Source organism: Heloderma suspectum, chromosome 13, assembly GCF_057233095.1.
Source record: "Heloderma suspectum isolate Gila_16-S chromosome 13, 16-S_ref, whole genome shotgun sequence".
Lineage (NCBI taxonomy): Eukaryota > Metazoa > Chordata > Lepidosauria > Squamata > Helodermatidae > Heloderma > Heloderma suspectum.
The window spans coordinates 7111075-7127515 of NC_139470.1; the positions used below are offsets into that span (position 1 = coordinate 7111075).

The following is a 16441-nucleotide window of genomic DNA, read 5'->3' on the forward strand; positions in this document are numbered from 1 at the left end:
CTGGCATGGAGAAAACCCTGTGATATGTGTCACACAGCTGCGTACTGGTACCTTCCATAAGCACTGGCAGCCACTGGGAGCAATTTGACCCCCCTGTACATCTACATGCCCTTTAAACCAGGTCTCCAACCTTTTTGTGTCAGTGGGCACATCTGGCGTTTTGAGAGAGTGTCGTAGGTGAGCTCATAAAATGGCTGCCATGGCAGGGGGAGGAGCTTGCTCGTTCCTAAAATGGCTTCCATTGGATGGGGGTGGTCACAAAACACTCATTTTCCAGAAGGCAAAGTTGTGAGACTAAAAGAAAGGTAACTTACCCATGAACCAAAGTATAAGGCAGAGGTGAGGCCTGAGCTCCAAAACTCATTCTATTGAACCCAAACTATTTGGGTTCTATTCTTTTGAATAGAATTCAAAAACTATTATTTTGAACCCAAATAAAGATGGTGCAGGAAGATACCACTTTATTTGCAGCATGCCAGCCTCTCAGTTAAAAAAAAAAATTAAAATTAAAATTTTAAAAATTTAGGATTTAAAAATCTTAAGACATAAAATTGAAATCAGAAGGGGCAGGGAGCCTGGAGGCCACCAAGAGAGGTGTTGGCAGGCACATTGGTCCCCAAGGGTACCACACTGGAGACATCAGCTTTAACCATTGCCCTAGCTGCGTGGAAGCTGCTTCTGTAAGTGGCTTCTGCATGGCGAGGTCAGCACTTCAGTGACCCAGCCACATGGGAAGGGGCCGAACATGTTGGTTCTGCCCACAGAACTAGCGCCTGGCCTGGAAGGGGAGGTGCAGGTTCCATGATAGGGACTCACATAGATGGCGCTGCAACCACACTGCTGGGTCATTTAAGCGTTACCCAGCCGCAGGAGAGCCACTCATGGGGCCTGATGTCCCTTAGGCGGTGTCCCAGAGATGTGCAAAATGAGCACCAAGTCAGGAGCTTGCCGTAGGAGAAATCAGCTCGATCTCTGACCAACGGATCGCTAGAGACGGAGAATGCTCCTAAATGCTGCCGCTGTCTAAAAGGAATGGAGCAGGAAGAGCAGGAGCACACACCCGTTGAGCATGCACACTAGGGGTGGAGGCAAGTCTCCCGCCAAAATATCTTTCAGTGCTAGAATGTTCTGGATGAGGCTCTATGCAGGCGCAGAACCTCTATGTGGGATGCACAGAGACCATGCAAAAGAAACTTGAATTTCTGGCACTGTGGCAGGAAAGCTTATAGTGTGCATCTTTATATATCCTTTTTGGCTCATATACAAGAAGATTTTAAATTCTGGTGAGGCAGAAAGGGGACTAAGTTCCATACCCCGCCCTGACTCTGGGATCACATCCAAGAAGTGAGCTGAAAGGATGGTGGAGCAAATTTGTATGTGTGCTTTTGAAATGGAGATTTCAACAAGCGTTGTTACAACTGAAGGGGAAACCAAGGCACAAAGCCAGAATTCTGGGCTGTGGGGAGGAGGGGAGATGACCTCATCACATTCTGCAACGTATTTAGAAATTCCAGGTGCTAAGGGATCTGAATTAAAGTGAGGCATTTGTAGTCTGAGGGGATTTTGGCTCAAAATATGCTAGCTAGGGTTGTGGGGGGATTAAAATACATTAGAAAAATTGGTAGGTAGGCAGGAATTCGCCACAAATACAGATCTTGTGAAGGGAGCAGAAGTTCTTTAGGGGGCTATGTTGGACTGACTCAAAAGGGAATGGTATCCACACAGTCTGGGCAAATCTCAAAGCATTTCACATTTTTGGCCTCTCCAACTAAATTCCAGGCATGACTAAAGTTTATTTACTTGCCATGAATCTGTGAAAAGCAGTTCCCCGCTCCTCCCCAAAAGCAGACAAAGCGGAAGGAATTTACAGTATTTAGGCTGGGATGGATTTAGCAAAACCCTGCTGTGGGGAAAAATATGTACCCATCTTTATTTTCAGATCAAGAAAAGGTCATAGGGTTTGGGGTTCAACCCAAACATTTTTTTTTTAAAGGCAGCAAAGTTCCAGGGTGGGATGAGTTGTTGGGTGGGTGGGAAAAGTATCTGATACTGGGAATCCATTGCAAGAGGCTGCTGATAGGGAAGAATGATGGAGAAACCCTGGTGTGATGAAACTGTCTCAAAGCTTTGCTGAACACACTCACACACACACACACACACCCTTGGTATTCACTATGCTGAAATGCCTCCCAAATGTCAAATGACAAACTGCTGAGGCAGAAGGCTGACCTGACATTTCTGCTCCTGTGACATTTCAGGCACCTTGGCTCAAAGGTCTGTTGTCTTAAGTTATGGAGAACTGAAGCGGTCATAAGCTGCAAAGCTCCCAGTTCTGTCAAGCGATCCACCTTGTGGCATACATGCGTGCATGTCTGAATAGCGAGGGTGTCCTTAAAATTTGAGCCTGCTGTTACGTCCCAATCTGAACGAGATCCACTTTCTTCCACTGGGCATCTCTGAGTCATGCCTATGGCTCCAACACAGAAGATTTACCTAGAAACTGCTTTGTAATGAGTCACTTTCAACACTGACTTGAAAAGATTTCCAATTGCGTATGCCATTAGCCCTTCTCTCCAATGCTGGGGTGTGTGTGGGGTAGTTAAGTTATTAAATCACTCCCACGGAAGTTAAATGGGGCGATTGCTACAAATTACATGCATTTTCCCCAAGCTTGCTGGCTCTGCTCCCAAGTGAGAAACAGTGACGGCTGACAATTTTTATTTCATCCTCTTAACCTGCCCCTCCCATTCTCTCTCTCTCTCTCCCTCTCTCTCCTCTGTCTCTCTTCTCATGCCAACTGGGCAATGAAAACTACTTGCCTGGAATGGAGATATGTCACAATACCGTATCCTGCACTGACTTGTAGTCCAGCAGCTAGAAAAGACTAAAATGAGATGTGATAATAAATGGCAGAGTGCATCTAGCTCCCCATTTCCACCTCTGTAACATCTAATAGTCCTTGTTTGTGTTGTGACATCATCGAGCTTCGTTTTTCTCCTCCCCCAGTACACACCATTCATTGGCTGCTGCTGGTGGGGATAAGAAAACATGCGGGGCTGTGGGTTCACAACACAGGAAAGTGCTAACAGATGTTATGGGGAGGGAAGCAGGGACCTAGATGTGCGGATGCTTTTGCTGAAGGCAGAACGACATTTGGCATCAAGTCTCGTCTGGACCTTGAACATGCAGGGGTTATGAAGAGAGAGAAAAATGTAATCGGGAAAGATTGCAAAGATATTAATTAGCAATAAACTGACTCAAGAAACGGAAAACAAGTCAAGTATCTGGACCAAGACAGAACACCCTTTCAATGCTAAAATACCAGTGTGGCGCCACCTTTACTGGGAATGGTGCATGTTCATTTAAGCAGCTGGGCTTCCTGGTGGATGCCTCGTTTCCTGAAATCAAGAAACACTCGGAAATACTTTGCAAACCAAACACATCTCTGTGACTGAGGTCAGCTCTTTGCCATGCCGGCATGACTGAGGGCAGTCAAATGTCAGCTTTTCTGCATCTCTGGCACTGTGTGAAAGTTCCACCCTCACATATCCTCAGGGTGCCTGCTTCCTCTCCTCCCTGCTGGTAACTGCTCTTGCAGACACACAGAAGAAGTGAAATTTCCCAGGTTACAGAGAAAGCCTCGCACGCCATTTCCCTCAGCAGGAGACAGTCGCCGATTTACTTTTTTGCCTACCTCAAATGGGCCACAAGATTCAGCTTTGCCGTGGGGAAGCCCCTTACCTTCTGCCTCCTCGGCCATCTCCTCCTCGTTGCCACTGGTGCCTGACCCATCTTGCCCCATCTCCTCGTCTTCGGCAGCTGGGAGGAAGGCAGCCTCCTCGCTTTGGACGGCGGGGGCTTTTTTCTTCTTTCTCCTAGCATTCCTTTCTTTCTCCTGGGCAAGGCAAACAAACAAACAGGGGTCAGTCTTGGCCAAATAGCTTCCTGTCACCTTCCCTTATATCCGTAAAGTGGGTAATGTACTTAGAATCATAGAATAGTACTTGTGGATTTCCTGGGAATCAAAATGTGTGTGGGGGGTGGAGGGGACTGTTATGGAGGAGGAAACTGTTATGGAGGGGACTGTTATGGGGGAGGAAGGAACGGGCCGATGAAAGTAGGGACTGTTGCAGAAAAGTATGGGGGGCGGGGTTGGAATGACCATTCCTGAAATTGGCAAAGGGCTGAGGGCTGTGCAGGCACATCGCCTTGATGCTGCTGAAAACAGAGAGCAGTGTTCAGGCATGAGCCAAGGGGTGACCAGGGCTGGGAGTTCAAGGGCGGTGGCGGGGGGAGAACTGGGCTTGGAGAAAGCGCATCCTGAGGCATGCTTTCTCCGAGTCCAATCACACACACCCTGGCACCAGGGGTGGGAAACCTCAAGCCTGTGGGCCAAATCCAGCCCCTGCAGGGCTCCCCAGTTAGCCCCTCCCCCTCCCCCGGCCTCATGCCTTTCCCCCCAACCACCAATCATTTGGTGGCTTCTCAGCGGTTTTGCAATGTGCCTAAAAAACTGAAATGTCTCTCCTAAGGCTTAGTTACTGCCAGTAAGAGCTTCCAGCTAAAATATGCTTTTACCTTTGGTATTTTTGGCCCCGTCTGTTTGTCTTTGGCCCCACCCACTGCTGGAATGCAGCCCCTGAGAAATTGGGGGCCACATTCGGAAACTGAATTGAGCTCTTGGGCTGAAAGAGGTTCCCACCCCTGTGTTAAACTGTCACGAGGAATGCCCTATCGAAGCCATTAAGACTGTGTCAGGGGAGGGTGGGGAACAAACACACAGACACTGACTGCAACTTTCTATGGCATTTTTAGAGCACAGAGGACTTTAAAATCCTTACATTCCTTCCATGCTACCCAAGTTCGTGGGGTTCAACTTTCTTGGAAAGTCCCTCTCTGCCCAATACCATGGAAAGCAGGAGCCACAGAACAGACAATACTGGGACAGACAGACAAATGGCCTGGCCTGGTAAAAGGCAGCTTCCTATGCTCCACACTCCTGCAATGGTAGGTACTAAATATTCCCATTATACAGGCGGAGAAATGAAACCTGACTGTGCATTGCCCCCAACCCGTTCCAGGGGATACCAACCCACTTTTTGGATAATTCTCCACAAGGCACCTTGTAGCCTTCTGTATTAATATAGTTCTCATAGTTCTAACAGGGATAAAAATTACATAGCGTCAAAACAATAACAATGACGATGATCGTGACAATGACGATGATCGTGGCTGTCAGTATTCTAGATTCCATAAAATGGCTAAGGGTGGGATTTAGTATTGTGCCAGAACTAAACTCCCCGAGAGGTGATCAGTTTTAATTTAAAAACAACAGCAACAACCAAGTTTCTAGTTCTTTTTAGTCATAAAAATGTATGGGTAGCACCGCACTCTATATGCAGGGTGGCAGCGGAACTAGAATGGGATTTCCAACAGACAGTAGGCCAGTACACAAATCACCACGGCTTAAACCCAACAAGAGCCCATGGGTTATTTGAGGGCTGTTTTCCCCCTCCAATAAGCCTGGGTTCAGATAACACAACATGCCATGCCCGGCATGTGCTGCAGCTTGAATGAGCCACTGTGGGTTGTTTAAGCTGCGGTGATCATATGGACTGGGTCAGTGACTGAGTTCACATGTCATGACAAGCCACCATGGGTTAATTAACCCTTGAGGCTGCTGTGGTGTGTGCTGACTGCCAATTAGAATATACAAGCCCCAGCTGGCAGTTGCCATGGCTTGCCATGTCATGTGAACCTGGGTGATAAGGGTTGTGCAAGGGTTGTCTAACTCTTGCACAATCCCCACCACCCAGGTTCACACAGCATGACAGGTCATAAGAATGGCCAGCCGGGGCTTGTATATTCAAAATGGTGGCTGGTCTGTGACCTGAGGGTTAATTATGCCTCAGTGGTTTGTCGTGATGTGCAAATTCGCCCAGTGGGTAGGGGTTCAATGCCCCTCATAGCGTCCTTGACCTCCCACTGATTGGCAGAAGCAGAACCAATTATTCAAAATAAACAAGTATATGCAAAATTCCAAAACCTATATATAGTGTAATACCTTTGTTAGGCCAATTCAACCATCACAAAAAATGCACAAGCATTTGTGATATTTGGATTAACCTAATAAAGCTATTACACTATATGGATTTCGGAATTTTTCTTATGGCCAACATGGCTGCCTTTGTTTTAAGTATATGCAAATGTGCTTAATAATTCCAGTATGCTTTAGGATACCCATAGTTCAGTTTAGTTCAATGTTATTACTTATAACCACTCAATATTGTAGATATCTGAACCGGGTAGTCATGTCTCAGAGCAGTCAGAAAAGATGCATGACTCCTAACACAGGCGCAGTAAGTTACTGTCCCAAGCCTCTCAGGGTATGCCTGCTCCTGTATGATATGGGCAATGGGCCTCCTCACAGTTTAAGATCAGGTGTGTAGGCCTGCTTGAGGTTCCTTCTATTAGGAAGTCAGTTTGGCATCCACAAGAAAAAGGGCTTCTTGACTGTTGCCTGGGTGGAATGCCCTTCTGCAAGCTGTGCATTTGACTTTTGGCAGTCCACAAGCAGGTTAAAATATTTCTCTCTCACAAGCACACACAGCGGATATATTCTTAGCAACTGCAAAAGTGCAAGAAAAGCCCTATTGAATCAACCCAAAAGGTTCATCTAGTCTAGCATCCTGTTTTCCGCAGTGGCCAACCAGACGCTTAAGAGAAGCCCAGCGGTGGAACATGAGGGCCACAGCCTTCTCCTGCCCTCGCTTCCCAGCAACTGGTGATTCTGAGGCCTACTACTTCTGAACCTGTTTATGCCCTGCTGTTGCTGCTACTTTATTGTGACTTCTGTCTTTTTGCTCTATTTTTCCGGTTTTACTTGGATTGTTTTAAACAGTTTCACTGTTGTTTTGAATTATTTTATTGTAAAACAGTTCAAAACCCACATAGGATGAAAACTGTTATATACATTCAGCAAGCAAATAAAAAATAGAACAAAATATTGAGCCTGATGTGTCAGAAAGGCTGCTGAGAAATCTTTTTATTAATCACTGTCTGTGTCTCTCCCTCCCTATATACGTAACTCTCAAGGTGCTTTGCCAAACAGAGTTACTGTCATCTTTTTTTCTGGCAAGGTTTCACTTCCTATATAAAGTGAAAGCTGACAGGAAGAAATTCAGTGGATGGCCTGATTAGCACATAACACTAACCCATGCTTTATTTAGCCCATGATTAACCCATGGTTTTTTGCCTTACCCAGGGCTTGTCTGACAGATGATTGAACAAACCATGGTTTGTTTTCTTAACCCCTGGGTTGTTTGTTTCCCTCCTCCTTTGCTCACTCTCCCCCTGTATCCCAAATGCCTCTGCAGTGCTGGGTACTGGCATGTAGAGCAGCTGCGTTTTTTAACCACTCTTGTCCGCCACCTCTATAGCCTGGTGAAACAGCCCATGAACAACCCACAGTTCTGGGTTCACATATAACAACCAACCCTGGGTCAAACAGCCCAGAGTTCACAATCCAACAACAAACCATGATTATCTTTCTGGGTCATTCGTGGTTGACTAGCCATGGTTTGTTAGCGGGGCTCCATTCATACATCACAACAACCTGGAATTCAACAAACCATGAATTAATTAAACTATTACGTACAAATCAGGTCACTGTATCTCCATGCTGGGAAACACTTGTGCAGATTGCTAAAGGATTGGGAGTCAGGACTCATAAAAAGGTGGCAACCCCTCCCTGAATTGCCAACACCTACTTAACTGAGACATTCTCCCTTTCAAACCAAAATGGAAACATTACCTTCATGCCGATATTGAATATCAAGAATAGGAAAATTGCTGCAACTAATCTTGGTAACAGCTAATACCAAGATAAAAACAGTATCCTTTCGTTTAATAACCATTTTGACAAATGTATTTCAAGGTCTAAAGCATTATTAGGGACAGAGCGGAAGGCTTTTGCAGGAGTACAAAAGACACACGTACCAAGTCAAACATTAATGACCTAACTGGCATGGGTCAAAGGCAGTTTTACCTTTTAAAATACATGGGCAGTGGGGATTGGGAAAGAACTGGGGCCCCAGTTCTGGTTATTTCACAGGGGGAAAACTGATTTTTAAATGCACAGTGTCCCCTTCATAACTGAATGGGGTGTATGTATGCTATGTGCTGAAGCCTGCTGCTGAATACAAAACCTCTCATGAGAAATCATTGCCAGCCCTATCAGGTCTCGATGGTCCCACAGCAGATCTTGAACCTGGGATGATGGCAGGGATTTAGCTTGGTCACCACTGTTTAGGGAGATCAGATACAGCTGCAATGAAGCCACTTAACAATAGGTCAGCGCAATCATGTGAGCCCCGCCCAATCCTATCTTGCTCATTTGTCTTAGCCATCTTTCTCAGAGTCAGTTGCCCTCCAGATGTGTTGGACTACAATTCTCATCATCCCCATGGGCATCTGAGTGGCCAACTGGTAGAAACAAGTTGCTGGACTAGATGGATCTTGTGTGTTCTACAGCAAGGCTCTTCTTATGCCTTGACTTGCAGATAGGCTCAGGGGCTTTAGTTCCTATGATTTATTTAAAAACGAATTAATCAATTTTTGTTTAAAGTCAACTCCGGCTCAGCCAAGGCCCTTGGGCAAATTTCTACCTTCCAGTTTAATCTACCCATCTGTAAAATGGGTATAATAATGAGACATCAAAGGAGCACTGTTGCAAAGGTGAATGACGTGACGGCTGTGAAGCGCTCTGTAACAGCAGAACAGGTACGGATAGCCACTGTATGCAGGTCTTTGTGAAACACCTGATGGGATAGGTCAGGAAGATGGGGATGACGCCTTTCAAAGAACTGCTCAGCCCAGGTTGTAAGAACAAAGTCTCACACCTGATGCTGTTTTCCCACCATTACTGCCTAAAAAAACAGAACTAGTAGGAACCTGCCCACAGCCTTCTGCTGCCGCCTCCATGCACACAATAATAAATAACATACTTGGGCATGCTTAACTTCAGTGAAAGAAAGGATGCAAAGGTTCTGACAGAAACACTGACTAGGCCACCTGAGCTCAGGGAATTGTTATGTTCTCCTTTACCTCCCACTTCCCAAACCTTCAGGTGGAACAAAGAGTTTCCCCTTCCCCCTTCCAGGCATGACAATGAAAGGTTGCTTGTTTCCGACCCAGCCCTTATCAAATACATTAGGGCAATACAAGTTTTCCGAGAAATACGTCAGGGATTGTGTAGACAAAGCAGTGTCTAGATTGTGTGTATTTGCTAACCGTCCACTCTACAAGAACAAACTCTTTTCTTCTGAATTCATTCATCCTATCTTGCAAAGGCAGCCCACAAGACTTCCACAAAAGCTACTAGATCCCAGCCCTGCCACGCAAGTCAACTGAGGCACACAAATGGAGGGGAAGGGGGACTGAGCTCTCCTCCAGTTAGGGATGTGCATACAAGCAAAACTTGAGCTCTTTGAAGTTCTCCAAATTCCACTTTGAAGTTCCTTCCATCTCATGTCTGTATCAGACTTCAAGCTTTGGTTTTTTTTCTTTTTGCATAAAAAATCGTGTGCATTTTTGTGCACATTTTTTCAAATGTGTGCATCAACTGTGTGCATCTTTCAAATGTACGCATTCTTCTCCCCTTGATTAAAGCATTGTTGTGCACATTTTTCAAACGTACGCATTTTTTCGTGTGCATTTTTCAAATGTACGCATGCTATCAAATGCATTTTAGGGGGTGGGATCCACAAATCGCATTGTAAGCTTGGAAACGTACAGACTACAACCACAGATTGTGTCCGAGTCAGTGTTTGGTCCAGGAGGTGCAAGCTGGGTAAATCCTGATAAAAAAAAAAAACTGAAATAAATTTCTCATACATCCCTACATCCAGTTTACTGCCTGTCTGGTCACCTGGAGACCATTCTTAGACACCAAAGGGAAGTGGGTTGGTGACAGCCTTACATTAATCCAAAATAAATCATTCCCCTGAGTCCCTTCTCCATAACTATTTCTTCAAATAAAAATCATCCTGACTGAATGCACCCATATCAAAACTGGATTTTTATTTATTTTTGCAAAGAACAGAAGGTGGAAAAGTGTGCGGCATGAGGGTAGCAGCATCCCACAGATTTGCTTTACTACCTCTTGGCCTAATCTACCCTCACAGGGTTGTTGTGAGAATAAAAGGGAGGCGGGAGAAGAGAACCATGCACACTGCCTGAGCTCCTGGGATATAACTGGAATAAAAGAAATAAATAATGATAAAATATGACAAGTCTGCTAAACCAGAAGAATGCAGAAAATTAGATATATCTTAAAAGACAAAGGTGTTCCACACCCCTGTTTTAATGGTGCAAGGCTAGGAACGTAAACTGTTTAAATGAAGCAACAAAACAAATTGAAAACAAGAAAACAGAAAGGAAACAGCAAGAAAACCATTTAAAATAATCCAGATAAAACAAAAACAAACACACACACAAACAAAAGGACAGAAGTCACCAATTGTATTGGTGACCAGAAGTCACCAATAAAACAGTAGCAACAGCAGAATGTAAACCACTTTGGGATTTGTTTCAAATGAGAAGTGATACATAGATATTGCTAATAATGAACGCATGAATGAATGAATGAATGAGACTGCATGTCAGTATGGGGCTGACCCCCTTGTGCGGCGTGGGCTGTAACATAGATGTGGATCGGGGCACTGGGTGCATTTCCAACTTCTCCACGTGTGCCGACTACAGAGCTCAAAAGGACATCCAAGGCTAGTTCTTGCATTACAGGGCAGGCATGTTTGCTTCCCGTACCATCCTACTCATGGCTGAATCCAGATCATACAGCAGGGTCCAATGGAATAGTAAAGAGAGTTTTGAAAAACCCATAAAACCTGCTACCTAGGATGGCCGCAACACCCACCCACCCTCTCTGAGGCCAGCTCTTGAGCGCCACAGCACCCTGACGGATGGTGTTTGGGCCAAGTAATTCTGCAGGGAGGGGGGGAAGTTTGGAAAAACAAGGATTCAAATTTCAGAAGGATACTAAAACCATGGTTTTAGTTAATTGCAAACATCTCTTGTCATGCTTAGTGCCTCTCAACTGGGGTGCAAAGACATTAAAAATAATAATTTGATTTTCTATCTGGATCACTTTCCCCGAACCTGGTGCCCCCCAGATGTGTCGAACTACAGCTTCCATCATCCCCAGCCAGCGAGACCAATGTTCATGTCTGGGTATGATGGGAGTTGTAGTCCAACAAATCTGGAGGGTGCCAGATTGGGAAAGGCTGATTGAGATTTTTTCATTGGGCACTCTCTTACCAATAAAAAGAGTATTCTGGGATGTTATAATGTGGCTGAATATAAACCTAATATTTACATTTTATGACACATTGTTTGAACTCTACTTTTGGATGGGTTTCTAGCTTTCACTGACAAAAGAATATGTGGCACTCAAAATGTATTAAACATGGCAAGAAACTGCGAACGTTTCTGCAAATAAACTACTTTCTAGTATCTCTTGAAGTTGGCTGTTCATTTATTTTTGCTTTGGTCAATTCCCAAATATATTTTATTTTGCCTCAATTCCCCATCTGTTTGAGACAACTTTGCCTCAATTACCCTTCTGTGAAATGGGAATGATAGCAGCCCCATCTCACAGGCCTCTTGTGAGGAAAAACAAAATTAAAACAAAAAAACCCTGAACAAACAAATATAAAGCCTTTGGCATGTCAGAAGTGCCGCTTCCTCTACCGAGGAAAGCCTTGCTGGACTTGAACTTCTGCCAGGGACACAATTTCCATAAGTGCTCATTATCAGCAATAGAAGCAGCCCGTCGCTGGGGCACTGGATGATGCTAATGCGAGTGCGGAGACGCTCTCGTTACTATGGCAAAGTGGTCTTGGCCTTGCCGCTTCTTACTCGCGTTATGCGTGACTCATGCGAACTGACGGAGCAAGAGATTAGGCAGGGGGGGTCTGCTTCAAAACCAGCCTTCCCATATGCACTGCTCTCAGTTGACAGATGTTCTCCCTGAATGGCTTTTGCTGTGCTGCAGTTTGGAGAAGGGGGCGAGGAAAAAAGAGACCCATCATCAGATTAAACGTCACCGTGTAATCCATGCGCCAGGTACGGGGAGCATCATTGCTGTGCAGCTGGAATTCTAGACCAGCAGTTCTCAAACTGTGAGAGTGGATGGCACATGGGTTCTCCCCCCTCAAAGATGCTGGAGGTCATCAAGTTCACAAGATCCAGAGTATGAGTGCACAACCAATGCAAGTTTACTTGAAATGTCAATCCAGAAAAAAAACATATGAGGCTTCATTTTGGTGCTGTTCTACAACAATCTGGTTTGACTTCCTCCTTGCTTTCTCTGTTGGTATTTAAGGAATGCATTTATGGAGTTCACATGTATTATCTTAGGAACCCTTCCAACAACCCTGTAAGGAAGGCCATCATTAGCATCAACTCATGTTACAGACAGGAAGGGCTGAGCCTGAGAGAGAGGGGCTTCCCAATGGCCATTAGGGGAATTCACTGTTAAACAGAGATTTGAAGCAGGGTTTTCTTGGCTCATAACTCACGCTCTCATTCTCTATGCTAATACAGCTTATTTAAAATACTGAGAGCATCATGTTAACACAACTATTTAAGCACCAGGTTCTGACCTTCAAGACAGAGAGACATCGGTATTAACTGATCCCCCATTCCCTGGGGGTTCACCACAGCCCTAGCCTGAGCACATTTCAGAAGCAGTGTTGACAGACTTCTATTTGGTAAGGCATTTGACAGTTGGATTGAGTGGGGAGAATGGAAGGAGGTATTTAAATTCAGAGTTGGGGTGGTGGTATATTTTTAAACATATTTTACTTGCCCTGAAATTTTGGGACAGAGATGAGAGGAAATGAACTTAGTTAAACTACAACGTGTTTTCTATTGTATCTAGCCTGTGTTCAAATACTTTACTGCTTTAAAGAAACATTACAGAGCAGTGATTTGCAAACTGTATTAATTTCAGTGCCCTTTGCAGCAATCTGATTGGAGAACTTCAGAAGCATATCAGGAGTTCCTCAGCTAGAAGAATTAGTAATAGTGAACCAACTTCCCAGCTTGCTTCCTGTGTGATGTTTAAAGAGGTGTCTGGCTGAATATTTTCTGGAATTCTTAGTTTGATACTGTTCTTCTTTATGGCTGTTCTAGGATATGTTGTTTATAATGTACAGCTTCATAGAAGTTCTAGAGTGCACTTTTAGCTTATGTGGGAGTGTAGCGAGGCCTAGTAGAGCCAGCCAGCCCCCCCCCCCCCTTAGTTTTCACTGAGATGGAAAACTTGTCGTCTGGGCAGTCTAACTTCAGAGTGTACATGAGGATGCACATCTGTAATTTTTGCATTTATTTATTTGATTTATATCCCGCCCTTCCTCACAAAGAACCCAGGATGGCTAACAACCTATAGAAAACACAGTACACCACATAAACAACATTAAAATCATGATTCAAAAATCACAAATACATAATAAAATACAATAAAACAATCAACAAACACAATCAATCAGTCAAAGAACAAATAAAGCATTTGCCTATATCTCCAAAGCCTGCACAAATAAATAGGTCTTTAACTGGTGCCTAAAGGACAACGATGTGGGGGACAAAGGAATCTCTTCTGGAAGAGAATTCCAAAGCTGGGGTGCCACCTCCAAAAAGGCCTTGCCATGTGTGCAAGCCCCACTGGCTGCATTTCTCAAGGGTACTACAAGCCAAGCTACCCCAGCTGAACTTAAATCCCGGGATAATCGGTGTAGTCGTCTATGGGTGGTGGTGGTGGAAATCCCTTGCACACAGAAAGCTAATGTATCAAAGAGAAGGGTTCTAATCTAGCGTTCCTAGAATGTTGGTTCTTTGTTGCAAAATATATCTGTATGGAGGACAATTAAATCATGTGAGTCTCCGCCTGCTGTCTGCAGGTACAGGTTTACCATCTCTGTAAGAACTAGGCCTGAACGCATAGCAGAGGTGGCCAGAGTAGTGGCTTGCAGGATATACTTTTATCTTAATTATTTTACAGAAACCTGAGGTCCACCAACTGGAGCCAGGTAAAAAATAATGGTTCAGGGTACATGGAGCCAGATGCAAGATGGTGGTGGCTCAGTTAGTCCACGAGTCATACACACTGGGATAAACTCCACATAAAAATAAAAACCTACATCTGTATTACTGCCAATCTAAGGGAATCTAACACAAACCTCTTAAAACTGGCCAGTTGAGCTGCACAAGGAGTTGGTTAAAGGTAACCAATTAATACTATTTTGCAACTGAAAGAGAAGCAATTAGCAGAAGGACAGTCATCATAGAGAATCACTGACCTGGTTTGCACGTAACACCAATTCATGGGTTAAAAAACAAAACAAGTGAGTGCACTGTCTCCTGCCCGCTCGCCACTTCTGCTTTGCCCCGTTCCTGGGCTGTTAGTTATGACGTCCAAACCCAGCACTCTGGGTTGTTGATGATTAAACAACCCAGCATTTTAACCCAACAACAAACCATGCGCTCAAACTATGGGTTGTATAATTCTCAACAACCCCATGTGCTGGACTTGGACATTGCAACTAACAACCCAGGAACGGGGCATAACTGGGTGGTTTTGGAAAATGAAGGCGAAGTGGAAGCAGTGAGCATGCCGGAGGCAGAGCACTCATGCTCAGCCCTGATAACCTATGGGTTAAACAACCCATGCGTTGACATTATGTCTGAACCAGGCCATTATGTTTTACTTGCTATTGTTCAACTTTTGCAAGCCAGAAATCCTCACCGATCTATTCCAAAGTACCCAGAGATCTACCACCACTGGATCCCATTATTGTTGAACCAGGCTATTACATTTTACTTGATACTGTTAACTTTGGCAAGCTGAACCCCCTCACTAATCAACTGCAAAGCACCCAGGTATCTACTGGATCCCAATCTACTCTGTCCTTTCCCGCTGCCCCACCAAACACTCCCCAGGACTGTCTGCAATACTGAATTGCTTCCCAGCAGAAAACTCCAAGTGGACAGGGGTTCACTGAAGCTATAACCTCTGAAAGCCACCATCCAAGAGGAACAATGCAGGTTATAATCCTGAGTGCATACTGTACTACAGGGTTCTCCCTCTTGTTTAGAAAAGTGATTGGCTAGAGAGAACACAGCCCAGTCGGAGAGACAAACCATTCTCTGTGCAGGAGGATTCCAATGCCTTCCTGGAGTTCCGTTTTAACCAGCAGAGAGTCTCTCCTAACTACCCAGGTGAGGTTTATTTTTTCTTTAAACAAAAGGGCAGGCCCTTAGAAGCTATAAGTTAAATGTTCAGAGCATGTGGGGGGAAGCTGTGGAAACAGACAAGCTGTCTTATGCCGGGAGAGAGAAACAGGAAGCTCACAGAGGTAGGGCTGTGAAGCCAGATGCTCCTTCTGGCTGCTGATCAAACGCTTTTGCTGGGAACAGGAGACACAGTCCCTCTGTCACAAGACAGGCTCCTTCCCTCCTGCCACCTGGAAAGGAGGGCCTGGCTTTCGCAGTATGTGCACTTTCTTTCGTTTTTTTAATAGCAGAAAAACCAACAGTGCATCCTCAGCACCAAACAGTCTGGCCCTGTGCATCTAAAGGAGCACCTTCCCCCAGCTTGGCGTAGTGAGCAGAATGTTGGACATTCTGCTATTTTTAACATCATTATGCATTACATTTACATCCCATCTCCTTTCCAAAGGGCTCAGAACAGTGCACAGGCCTCTCCCCTATTTTATCCTTGTAACAACTCTGTGAAGTAGGTTGGGCCAGTCACTAGCTACCTTTCAGCCTAAAGGTCACCTGGTTGAGCATCATAGCCAATGGGAGGTTTGAACCTGGGCCTACATGGTCCTATTCTGACCCTTTAACTGCTACAACACACTGGCTATATTAGGGAGACTTGGGTGCAAATCCCTGCTCAGACATGAAGCTCACTGGGTGATCCTGGACCAGTTATCTTCTCTCAAACTAACGTACCTCACAGGGTTGCTGTGAGAAGGCAGCTGGGGTGGAACATACACCCCCCCCCCCCAATCTGCCACCTTGGGCTCTTTGGAGGAAAGGCAGGATAAAAATGCAATAAATAGAAACTTCTCCCTCATCATTAAGAGCAGCACAGAAAGCTAAAATTTCAGGGAGAAGAGTCCCAACCATTTCTTCCTGACATGCTGGCTTTCTATGTACGGGATATTTTTAGTATGGAGGATTTATTCACTGGTGGCTGCTTTTTTCATGTGAGCTCTCCGCATAGAATCATAGAGTTGGAAGGGGCCATTTAGGCCATTGAGTCCACCCCCCTGCTCAGTGCAGGAATCCAGTTTAATGCATCCCTGACAAATGGCTGTCCAGTCTCTGTTGAGTACCTCCAGGGACGGAGAGCCCACCA

The 16441-nt window shown here is 45.0% G+C and overlaps 1 protein-coding gene across 25 annotated transcripts in view; it reads right to left on the bottom strand.

Moving 5' to 3' along the window:
• NCOR2 (nuclear receptor corepressor 2) overlaps positions 1–16441 on the bottom strand; it is a 414582-nt gene that overhangs the window by 63375 nt on the left and 334766 nt on the right. For all 25 annotated transcript variants that reach the window (XM_084819282.1, XM_084819284.1, XM_084819296.1 and 22 more), the window contains one exon: positions 3742–3895. In XM_084819282.1, the coding sequence (XP_084675408.1) occupies positions 3742–3895 (154 nt within the window). The remainder of the gene's footprint in view (positions 1–3741; positions 3896–16441) is intronic.